A 12,682-nucleotide genomic window follows, 5' to 3' on the forward strand; every position below is an offset into this window, starting at 1 on the left:
GCTCAAAAAATAAAATCAAAGACGGCAGACAAGGCAAGAGAAACGTTTATATTTAAATATTTGAAAATTCATTCAATAAAAATAATAAATTGACTATTTTATCCAATATTTGTGTGCATATTGCATTATTTGCGTGCATATTGCATTATTTGCGTGCATATTGCATTATTTGCATGCCAAATCAGACATATATGATGTCCTAGATGGCAGCTTGCCATGAAGCTAATACGTTTTTTCTTTCCTTTAATTCTGGTTTGGAAATATCTGAGAATAAATCCATCATCCAGCTTTGTGTTCCACTATTAAAGATTCCCTGTTAACACAGATGAGCAAGCCAACAACCATAATATCGCCACAAACAAATTCCACAAAGCCTCATGAGACTTGCTAAACCGCGCACTTTTCATCCTCCGGTGGGTGGCTTAGTGTGAAATATGATAATAGCATTAAAGTATGAGAGATGCAGTATTGGACTTGTTTGTTTCAGGGCTATTTTATTCATTTAAATCTTACCAGGCTATTGCATTTACTCATTGCCAAGGCTTACGCTGTTGCACTGGTATTGCATGTTGTTTTTTGAGGAGTGTGGGGTGAGGGGGGGGGGGGGGGGGGGGGGATCCTCACGGGAAATAGAATGTCACTGCATCTGTCCACATCTTTTGTCTAAATAGGACGCATGTCACAACAAAAACAACATTAACATTGGGATAATGTTCTAGCTGGTCCTTTGACTAAAAGCTTATTGACTGGAGAAATTACAACACAAACAAGACTCTGGGCTCCATTCCATCAATATCATAAATCTGGTTGTCCGTGTCTGGAAGGAATAGCCTTTAAGCCCTAAAAAGATGTTGGGATTTGGACTCAAAAGACATGAGAGCGCACTGAGCAGCCACGGTTGAAGAACGTTCAGACAACAGACGTTCCTCACTGAGCTCTTTTGACCTGCCATTTAGCCTGAATGGAGATAGTCATTACTCAGTGGAAGTCAGGAGATGGAACAAGTCTAGGCAAACAAAAAGAGGATGTGGCCGTTTTTGTCAATGCCACGTTTTTAGAGAAGTACCCATGGGCCCCCAATGAGAGTGCAATACATTTCTGATGGTTCCTGAGATAATGGGTGAGGACTGGTTTCTTGTGGCTTGTCAGGTCTAATGTAGATCCTAGCAAGGGATTTAGTAGAAGAACGATGGAAGATACCTGAAGGCTCCTTTGAAGGAGTCATCGTAAGTGCATAAACCCAACACAACCAATGAGATCTCCTGAAGGCTTAACCAATCGTTCACCTAGACTGCAAGCAGATGAAAAGAGTCTCCATGGTGATGGCAAGTTCACAGGCAGAATTCACAGTATGTAAGCCATAGATCCCATTACGCTCTCAGAATCCCACTTTGTACTATGGTTTGAGCCTGAGGCCTCCTTGCTTACTAAAGCATGCATGAAAATGTGGAGAATTTCAAGGAATATGTCTATTCAGTCCATCACAACTGTTCTTGATTTGTGCTACTAAGGAATTAGGGATGGGGAATCAAGGAATTTAACCATTCAGAATTTTCCAATTTTCCACTTAATGCTTCTTAAAGGGATAGTCCACACAAAAATGAATATTTTGAATATCCTAATTTACTCACCCTCATGCTGTTCCAAACCAGTATGACTTTCTTTCTTCTGAACAACACAAAATAAGTTATTTTGAAAGACATTGGGAACCAAACCACATTGGAGCCCATTGAAAAAAAATATCTTATTTTATGTTCCACAGAAGCAAGAGTTACACAGTACTTTTTTCAGAGAAGAAAGAATAGATACAATTTAGAATAAATTAAATTAAATTTCCATCTAGTTATTTCTAGTCTAATTTCCTTCTCATTCAGTGATCCTTCACACACCCTCATCTTTGCTGATTTCCTTTCTCCTGTGGATCACAACTGCAAATTATAGCATAATATCAGATTTTTCTATACAATAAAAGTTAACAACTTACATTTTGGTCTTTTCGTCACCAAAGCCATCATAAAGGATTGACCACTCCTTTATGAGCTTGAGATGCTAAACATCTCCTTTTGTATTCTACGTGAGAAACAAAAGGTCGTACAAGTTTGGAATGACACGCGGCTGGGTAAACAAGTCAAAATGAGCTCAATCACTTGACTTTAAATGATAGAGTCCCTAATTATGATGTGGAAGTGTAGGGTTTCCGAGTTGGGTGTCAAAGCAGAACCTGACAATGAACTCCCGCATCCATCAGTCCCAATCTTGAGTTACTTGTCATTTAGCAGACACTTCTCATCCTGTGCGACCTACAACACTCTAATTGCAAAGACTCCCTGGAATAAACTAGGGTTAAGTGCTTTGCTTCAGGGCATAATGATAGAACAGTAAGATAAAGTGGCTGAGCAGGATTGTGAGGTGAACCTTTGCTTTAGCAAAGCAGATCTTCACTGCAAAGAACACCGTTTTGATGTGTGGCTGCACTTATTTGCTAAATTAAGCCAGGCTGAGGGAAGTCGAGGAGGAAACCGTGTGCAAAAAAAAAGCTCAGCCAACAGACAGTGAAGCAGCAGGAAACATAACACGAAATGAGGGCAAAGAAAGATAAACTAAAGCCTTTCCCTCTCCTACTTTATGTCTCTTTGTGAAGAAACCGACTGTCTGTTTTAAACGCAGGCAAGCCCCTGAGAGTAATGAGCACAGGAAGCAGCATTTAGCATAGGAAACTAGGCTTCACTGCTTCAAACCCACAAGCTTGGCCAAGACCATCACCCCAACAAGAGCAGGGCACTTCCTCCAGACGCAACTGTGCTGCAAACTCTCACCTTTGTTTGCAGATCAAAACATAAACAAGACTGCAACTGCCATTAAAAATAGCATAGAGCCTTACAGTTTAAACTAGAGACACACTATCATTCAGAAGTTTGGGTTCAATAAGTTAACTTAATAGTTTATTCCGCAAGGACACGTTAAATTTATGTGCACCATTGACAGTAAAGACATTTATAACATTATTAAAGATTTCTATTTCAACTAAATTCTGTTGTGTTGAACTTACTATTCAAAGAATTCTGAAAAAATCTATCAAGGTTTCCACAAAGCACCACATCAGCATATTAGAATGATTTGTGAAGGATCATGTGATACTGAAGTAATGGATGCTGAAAATTCAGCTTTGCATCTCAGGAATAAATTACATTTTAAAAGATATTAAAATAGAAAACATTGTAACAATTCTACATTGTAATAATAATAATAATAATAATATTTTACAATATAATAGTTTTTAGTGTATTTCTGATCAAATGAATCTAGCCTTGGTGAGCATAAGCGACTTCTTTCAAACACATTAAAAAAAATATTAATAGACCACAAACTTTTGAACGATACTGTATTGTTTTTTAATATGAATTATTTTCAAGTTTCCACTATCCAACGTGCAGAACAGATTTATAGTTGTTCATTGCTAATCAAACAAATAAATAGTAAAATAATAGTACATTTTGAATCAATGATGTCACATAGGCCTAATGATGAATATTATCAAACTGCAGTGTCTTATATCCAAAGAGTCTAGTATTTTGTGATGACTGAAACCAGACCTGTGGTTTGAGGCGACATTCCCACAGCTCTAACTATTTTCCCTTTTCAATTCATTGAAATACTGAAACAGCCCGTATTAGTTATGGCAAATGTGACAGATGACCAGTGAGATCATCCAGTCTATTCATAAAGTGGATAATGGTCATGAAATCAATAGGTTGCCAACTTAAGGCCGTTAATCATAACCGTCCAGTGAAAAATCCATCTGACAAACGGCTCACATAATATTGTTACCGAAGACTATGGAAAACCGATATGGAGTTTAGAATCATGCATTTATATTCATGTTAGATATTTTATAACTTAGTAACTGTATACAAATCATTTTCTTTCAGAAAACAATGTATGAAAAAACATCCGATTTCATTTTATCCCAATGAATATTCTAGTGAAGCAGCACGTGATCATCCTGTCATCATTAAGAATCCCTAATGTCACGTACAAAAACAGGGGTGACTTTTCGACCGGGCCGATCCTACTAAAAACCTAGGCTGACAAGACAGAAGTCATCTATCTCCCCTCGGTGTTTTCAACCTCAGAGGGACGTTGATGAATGGGGCTTTGAACTTGCCTCTGGGCAGTGGGGCCTTCATCAATCTTTCTCCTCCTACAAACACACAAGCACACCCACGCACGTGCATCAAGCATGCAAATACACACATTATTCAAAAGACAGAGACGCACTGAATCTCAGACCTCAGAACTGGTTTAGGAGGATTTGCTTAGGATAAACTAACCATTTAAACAAGTCATTAGGTAACATTCCAAGGTCACTGTAAAGCTTGAAAAACTGGCCTGCACCTGGTAGGTAAGGCACATATGGGTGGTTTTTTGTTGTTGTTGCAAGATTGAAACTGTACATCAGGGCCTCTTGTCACTATCAGGCATAAATATCAGGAGTTTTGTAATTATCGAAGGCCTCTGCCCCCAGCGGATCCTGCCTCCCAAACCAGGCTGTGCACGGAGCCAGATAACAGCCAGGCCCGGGCAACCGGCAAGACAGCTTAATCCCATTGGTGGCAGGCAGCGGTGACACACTGAACCTTTGAGTATCAGAACAAAACACATCAACCACGCACCCCACAAATATGATTATCCCGTGTTATCAACAGTGCCAGGGGGCACCACAGAGATACAGAAGCCCCTTGGCAAAACTAAACATCTCATGCAATTTAAATGCAGAGGCCTAATAATGCAAGTATGTTTGAAAACCACGGTAAATAATTATATTCTATAATAAGGGTGGGAAATTTGAGTTGTGACCGGTTTATGATTGGCCTTTGAAATGCTGGTATTAAGAAACTGAATTCAAACCTGCATTCAGTCATGCGTTAAGAATACAAATGCAGCCCAACTTCAACCGCTTTCTATTTTAATATGTATTATTTTATTATGCAATTTATCCCTGTAATAGCAAAGCTGAATTTTCAGCACCATCACTCCAGTCTTTAGTGTCACATGATCCTTCAGAAGTCATTAATACGCTGATTTGGTGTTCAATTATCATCCATTATTATTGGTGCTGAATTGTTAATAATAGTTCCTATAATAATCGATGTTGAAAATAGTTTGTTGTTGTTGTTTAATATTTGGGGGGGAAATGCACATCTTTATCCAAAATTTTGAAAGTGCACGAGTCTTCACTAATACTATTGATCAATTTAATGTATTCTTGCTGAATACATTTTTTTTTTAATCTTACACAAAACTTTTAAATGGTATTTTATCACATTTTCCACAAAAATATTATGCAGCAAAAACTATTTTCAACACTGATAATAACAATAAATGTTTCTTGAGCACAAAATCAGCATATTCAAATGATTTCTGAAGGATCATGTAACACTGAAGAGTAATGATGCTGAAAATACAGCTTTGCATCACATGAATAAATCACAAATATATCAACACAGAAAACAGTTCTTTTAAGCTGTAATAGTAGTCACAATATTAGTGTTTTTGTTGTATTTTGATTAAATAAATACAGCCTTGGTAAGCAGAAGAGACTTTCACAAACATTTAAACACTTGTCCCTTTATTCCAAACTTTTGACCGCTAGTGTAAAGATTTACACGTAAACTAAAAACAATATATCACACTCATAAACAAGCAGCACGACGTTCTTGCTTTTGCGTTCTTGTTTTCATCCTGAGCATTTCTCACAGCTTCAGCTCCACGCTGTACACGTCAAACGGTACCTGTCCCTTTAAGAGGCGGAACCATATGCCCATATTTGTATAACTGGGGGATTTAAATGCCCGACCCCTGCTGTCAATCAAAAAGACCAAACAATCACAGAAACCTTATGGGGCTGCGCTCCTTTACAAGCGTGTCTTTCCCTTTTACATTTAATACTGCCATTAAACCTAGCCACCCCCAAAATTGGAAGCTACTTTCCAGTTTCCAAGCAATCTGTAATGCATATTTAAGGCACTTAACGAGAGAAATAGGCAAGGGTCTGATCTCGTAAACTCAACCACACGTCTTTGTTTAGTTATACCCCCCCCATTCCCCGTGTAACTTTTCATCGAAACCCCCCACGTTTTTTTCACGCTTCACAGACTGACTGCTGCAGAAACCCCAACAAAGAAACAACCTTGATGTCAAATACATTTAATTTACGAGCTAAGACCAATAAAAGTCTCAATATAGGCTGCGTAAAACATAAAGCAATCCCAAGTCACCAAAAATATCCAGATGTTGTTCGATCAATATTATGGTGAAAGTGTATTTCAAACAATGCAAAACTATTAAAATGCTCGCTTTATTTTCTGTTCCCAACTCTATGATAGAAACTAAGTTTTGTACTGTTTATAATATATTTTTTAGCACAATAACAAACAAAATCTTAAGAGGAAAATCACGCACGAGTTCACTTCACAAGTTTCAGCACCACTCGATCATGCTTTAACTCATATTCCTTTTCTAGCCTTTTCTTTTGTCATTATTACTGCATGTTATTTTACTGCTTTGTTCCATCTCATCTTATATCACATTCTAATAGTTTACTTTTTGACATGCACAGCACTCAACTGCAGATAAATGTGCAATATTAATAACCTTCACTTGGCGTCTGGTCTGACACCACACAATCTCACGTGACTTCAACATACATGTCAATGCTGTCATTTATTTCCTTAAGTGACAAAAAAACTACATGAGATGTTCATGTCAGCTGATGCTCTGAAATCCTAGCCACAAAGCTACTGAGAAATCCCTACGTGAACCCATTTTCGCTGCTCTGATCGCTGAAGCCATGGAAAAACAGTCAAATGTTACTGCAAAACAACAACGAAGCTAGGAAAGAATTAACAGACGCGCAACACGAGTGTTTACATTATGAAAATGGCAACGGGTGCGATTAACGCCTGGAAATATTGACAAAGCAGAGCGTGAAATCGTCTCAGTGCGAGCGAGCGAGCTCAACGCGCGGCTTACTTGACATCCGAAGTGCCATTGGATTTCATACGCGGGTGTTTTTGTTGCCTTTCTGACACAACATATGACGAAGAAACGGTTGCATTCCTTACCTGCCGTGAAACCAGTCCTTACAAATATCGCATTCTATCATAAACCGGCTCACATCGTACGGCTGCCGGCAGACGCAATACAGCTGGGCCGTCGCCATCTTCGGACTGTCCCCAAACAACGCAGCCAAGCTGGAATCGGGTTGGGCGGAGATTCCTCTAATTATGCGGAAACAACACAGAGAGGACGCGAGGGGAGGGGCGTCGAGAGCATGCCGTGACGTCACGCATAAACACTGAGCGCGAGGCACGCCAAATCACTTCATCATTACGTAATACGTGATAATAAAAAGCATTGGATGATGAGGCAAATGAGTTTTGGAGTTGTCCTCGTTCATTTTGTGTTTGGTCAAATTTCTCTTCTTTTATTAAGGCTCACATCACGCCCAGCTTTCAACTGTGCTTTAAAATTGTTTTATTTCGTTTTTTCTCCTATGACAAATCTTATAATAAGGAATATTACTTAACTAATCTGCTACTTCTTTTAGCTAAATGTAGTATTCATATATGTAAATTTGGGGGAAATAAGCCTTTGTTTTCAATTTTATGATCAGAAGTTCAACAATACCTAAATACAATGTCATGTTAAAAAAATAAGAAAGATGTAAATGTTTATTTAACCTTTAAGTTTGTCACGGTTTATTTGTCTTTTTTGTTTTGTTTGTTTGTTTATTCAATTTAAATAATATTCAATTTACCCCCGACTGTAGTTGTAATTCTTTAAAACCAAATAAAAAAAATTAGGCAAACGAGTTATGGATACAAGTCCAAGATTTCAAAGTCCATTTAGCCGAGACCAATAGTTGTTATTTTTGTTAATATAAACTATAGTTTAATGTTAAAAACAGTTCATGTTCATCATTTATATCATGCATAATAATATTTTACTTTCATTAGATTTTTTTATTATTATTGAAGAATACAATATACAAGCGTTTTAGGTATAAAAATGTTAACGTTTCCACATTTTTGTAGCTATAAAGTTACAAATACTATTTTATTTTTTTACATATGAAATATGAACGTATGAAAGTGAAAGCTTTTTAAATTTGAAATCTTCCTTTGAGTAGCCTACATCGGATTACTATTTTTAAACTTAAAATTAAATTTTGATCTATCAGGTGAATTCCCGTTTAATTTCAGGAGGTTTAATGATATTATAGGAATAAGATAACATATTTAGAGAAACGAGAAGGGTAAAAGACTATATATTTCTGCAAAATTTAACTCATATGCTTTAAATGCCACTGTGCATGATGAGAAGCAGACAAACAAAAATAATAATAATAATTGTACACTGTAAAAAAGTTCTGCCTTCAATTTTGTAAGTACAATCAACTTGGATGTTTAAGTCATTTCAACTTAAATTGCATTAAACTGACAAAAAAAAAACTAAAAACAATCTCCTTTATTGCATTAACTCAAATTTTTAATTTCAATGAACTCAAAATTTTAAGGCAACCAGTTGCATAAATAGCCAATATGTTAAGACAGTGTCTTAAGTTCTGTGACCCATAGCAGTTAGTTAGAGGCAGTCAGTCTTAGTTTTCGGTTTCAAATTAGGCTAATCTGTTTTTAAGAAACTGATTTACAAAAGCTATGAAAAGTCTTAAAGAAAAAATGTTGATGTCAAACTTGTAAGACTAGTCTTAGAGGTTTCTGCAACTGGCTCCATGTAACTTTTTAAGTTAAACCAACATCCAACAATATTTTATTTTACAGTGTAGACTTGATTCAGTGTATAAATCATACAATCATATGCTTTATTTGGTAAAACTCACATTAATAAGTTAAACTATTTTGTTTTAAATATTATTTATATTTGGAACTTATAGACCTATATATGAAGTCAATTTGTTTAAAAATAAGTAACATATTTCAACCTTTTTTTGAAAAGGCCCTTTTGTTAATATCAATTTGTTTTTGTTTTTACATTTTGTTACTCTTCATATTAATACTCTTCATATACTCTGCACAGGTCACATTTTTAGGACCACTGTTATTTTTTGTTATTGTGATTTTTTTTTAATGACAATTATGCTTGCCCATCTTTTAACATTTAAATGAGCATAACTAAAAAGCCTGTTTTTTACTATTTAAATAATATATAATTATTGTATTATTCGTTTTAGTTATATGATATTATGCTAATAGTATGGGGGTGCCTACTGGTCATAAACATAATGTCACTTATGTAAAAAGAAAGGATGTCCGTTTGCTAGTCCTAAAATTTCGAGGAGAAGGTTGACAATGGCGCCACCTTATGCAAAAACTGAACCTTACAGTTGAGGTAAAAGCGCAACTCAAACTTACTAAATACCGTATACACACTGCAAGCGACAACCTAAAACCGTTCCATTATAATTAAAGAATCTGCGACGCGGCGAAATGAGGCGGCGTTGATTACAGGTTTGTTGCGTCGCGTCAGATGGGCTTTAAGCTTCGGGGCGTCGCCTTGACTCGACCCGGACCAATCGGGATTCTGCTCAATACTTTGTAAACAACACAGTCGCACGCTGTATGAAAACTTTACTACGAGAGGATGTCGCGTGCCGAAGACTGCCAGAAAAATCACTTAATTCGGTAAGGGGCATGTTTAAGATTTCTACAGGTTGTGTGAGTTTAACTGTTTTATCGCGTCGATGATACGAGCACTTTTCTCATCTCTGAAAGAACGAGCGCAAGTAAGATGTTGGCAGACATCCGGGACGTTTGTCGGTGAAAAAAAATGTGATTTTTGGTGTATTTCTTTGGCAAAATATGTTTGTTGTGACGCAAAGAGGAGCTTTATGGGTAACTACAGGAATACTGTAAGTAAGGTGGTCATTTTCGCCTCGCGTTTCTTTCGTAAAAGAATGAAGCGTAATGAGATCCTTATCGCAAGTGATAAACTCTTGCGCAATTGAGCCCTTGGGAGCATCGGTGGGCGGCTTACTTATTTTCAGTGTTTTTTTTAATATATATATTTTGAAATTCAGGGGTCAAGGTGTTTTGTCCATACTTTCATGACTCTTATAGGTGTATGTATGTAATCGTTTGGGAGAGGGTGACTAAAAAAATGTGAAAGATATTCTTAGTTGTATGCAAATGGTCGCTCATTGTATTTTTTTATTTCAGTCGGTGACGTGACGCTTGTTTTGTACGGAAGTTCGTCAAAATGCGTTAAAATGTAATTCATACAAGAATGTTTTTGAATACACTGTTTTATTAACACATTTTAATTCATATGTGTGAATTAAAAGGCATTTTGATGTTTTTTTGTTTTTTTTAAAGGTTGGACGTCAAAAATGTCCAGGTGGTGTAACTGTCCACAGATTATATGAAAAAGAAAATCTCATTAATAGGTTGAAATTCTTAAAATTACATGCATTCTTCTATTAATAAGTAAGCAGTAAAGCAATTTTGTTTAAAATATTTATATTTGGAAAACTTTGTAAATTCAAGTCAGTGTGGCATAACCCACTTTGTTGTCATATGACTTTTAAAAAAAAAAAATAGCACATTAACCTTTTTATGAAAATGCACATTTTGTTAATATCAAGGTAATTTATTACATTAATTATTTCATTTATTTTAAAAAGCAGTGAAGAAAATATGTTTTAAATATTTATGTCTGCAAAACTTTGTAAAGTCAGTGTGACATAATGCATAGTGGCACAATCCATATAAAACAAGAACACATGTTTTTGTCATGATTAAAAAGTATATATTTTAAACATTTTGACATTTTTATGAAAATTGCGTTTTTTCTAAGGTCAAGAAATTTGGTTACTCTTGATATTAATGATTAATCTTTTCTAAAAACAGTTAAAATGGGTTTTAAAAAAAAGTTGTTTAACTTTTTTAAACAATTATTTTTGACATTGATATTGACGTTGTTTGCGTCTATGAAAAGTAAATAAAATAAAAAGATATACATATTTCTTTTATGTTATGGTCACACCACACACTTGTCATTAAATTAAGCCATTAAAATATATAAATTGTTAAGAAATATTATGCAAATTGTTCAAAAACCTAAGTGATCAAATCTAGAGTTTGATGGTGTAATGTTCAGCTCAGCGAGTCATTGCTGCCGTTCTAACACAATGGATGTTTCAAGTGCGCCATTAGGCTTCAAAATCCTTGTTGATGGAAGGTATATGGCATTCAATAACACAGTGTTTTTACAGTGTTTGTTTGCATTTAGTGATGCATGCAGTGCTTCCTTTGAGAAATCTTCAGCAGATGCTTTTCAGAACCCTAAAAACAAAACAGAAAATGCCTCAGCAGTTTCAGTTTTTGGGTAATGGCAGAAGGCGAGGGGCAGGGCAAGGCAAGGCAAGGCAGGTGCTCTTATAAGACATTTAACATGAACACAGGATGTGGGTACAGCCTTCATCTCAGAGCCTCGGCGCTGCACGCGCAGCGTTCATCCAGTGTCCTCTCTCCTGAGGAAGAGGAGGAAGAGGAGGAGGAGGGGGAGGAGAAGGGGTGTGGAGGATTGGAACTTCCTGCCTGGGGTGGGGGGTGGGGGGCACTCGATTGGGAACGCAGTGTCTTCTCTGACTCCTGAGACACACGCACTCAGATCTTTGTCATTCAGAGAGCAGGTTGAGCGTTCAGTGGTCCTCACCGCAGTGTATTTGTCAGGACAGATTGATTGATTGATTGATTGGAAATCTTGCATATCTCAATAATCATTTGCATTAAGAGAGTTTAAAGCACCCTTCTTAGTTTAAAATCAAAATGGCAGATCTCTCCGTGTGGCCGTTATGGTTGATTTATCTCCTACGCATACTGTCACCTGCTGTGGTTTTAAAGAGACTTGGCTTCTGAGAAATGACATTGTTGACTTTCAAGATCAGTGTTTCAGTTAGGAGGAATGTAGAATGACTATATATATAAAACCCTAAAATGATTTTGTTTTCAAATGATTCAATGTTTTAAGTATATATAAAAAATATATTTAAAAATAACACACATCTGATATATTATGTTGTAAGATCTATCTATCTATCTATCTATCTATCTATCTATCTATCTATCTATCTATCTATCTATCTATCTATCTATCTATCTATCTATCTATCTATCTATCTATCTATCTATCTATCTATCTATCTATCTATCTATCTATACAGTATATATCTGACTAGACTAAAAACTAATGCGCCTAAAACTAATTCAGTTGCTTTTTAAAAAAAAAAATCTATATATTGACAATATCCCATCAAGTCACTGTGATTTCACTCACATTACCTATATTTTTATACTCATATTACCTATATTATTACCTATATTTCAAAGTATATATACCTATATTATACCTACAGAGAATGTATAATTCATTGTGGTAATGAAAATGCTCGCTCAACGTGTGCATCCTCACACTCATACCGTGCGTTCTTTGTTTTGTTTGTTGTGCTTCTGAAGCGGAAATGACGGTAGTTGTCTTCTGAGCAGCTGTTTGTGGGACTGATAACATGACAGTGAAAGGCTCGATCTGGGTCGATTCAACGTCATGGTTTCCTGGCATCTATGTAAATGGAAACAAAGAAAGCGGAATTTGTGAGACATAA

General features: G+C 36.1%; 2 protein-coding genes across 7 annotated transcripts in view; one reads left to right on the plus strand and one right to left on the minus strand.

Moving 5' to 3' along the window:
• The window catches only part of kdm7ab (lysine (K)-specific demethylase 7Ab), a 32,663-nt gene extending 25,380 nt beyond the window's left edge, over positions 1-7,283 (minus strand). Inside the window, exon 1 of the mRNA XM_082159365.1 lies at positions 7,125-7,283. Coding sequence (XP_082015491.1) covers positions 7,125-7,222 — 98 coding nt within the window. The 5' untranslated portion in view covers positions 7,223-7,283. The remainder of the gene's footprint in view (positions 1-7,124) is intronic.
• A 2,080-nt stretch (positions 7,284-9,363) lies between these two features.
• LOC309490294 (uncharacterized protein) overlaps positions 9,364-12,682 on the plus strand; it is a 142,155-nt gene continuing 138,836 nt past the window's right edge. For 2 of the 6 annotated variants that reach the window (XM_082159381.1, XM_082159380.1), the window contains exon 1: positions 9,370-9,704. In XM_082159381.1, the coding sequence (XP_082015507.1) occupies positions 9,664-9,704 (41 nt within the window). In that variant the 5' untranslated portion in view covers positions 9,370-9,663. Of the gene's footprint in view, positions 9,705-12,682 lie in introns of all 6 variants that reach the window. The other 4 variants (XM_082159379.1, XM_082159384.1, XM_082159383.1 and 1 more) reach the window with 3 other exon arrangements.

This window comes from Leuciscus leuciscus (assembly GCF_965113295.1).
Source record: "Leuciscus leuciscus genome assembly, chromosome: 25".
NCBI lineage: Eukaryota > Metazoa > Chordata > Actinopteri > Cypriniformes > Leuciscidae > Leuciscus > Leuciscus leuciscus.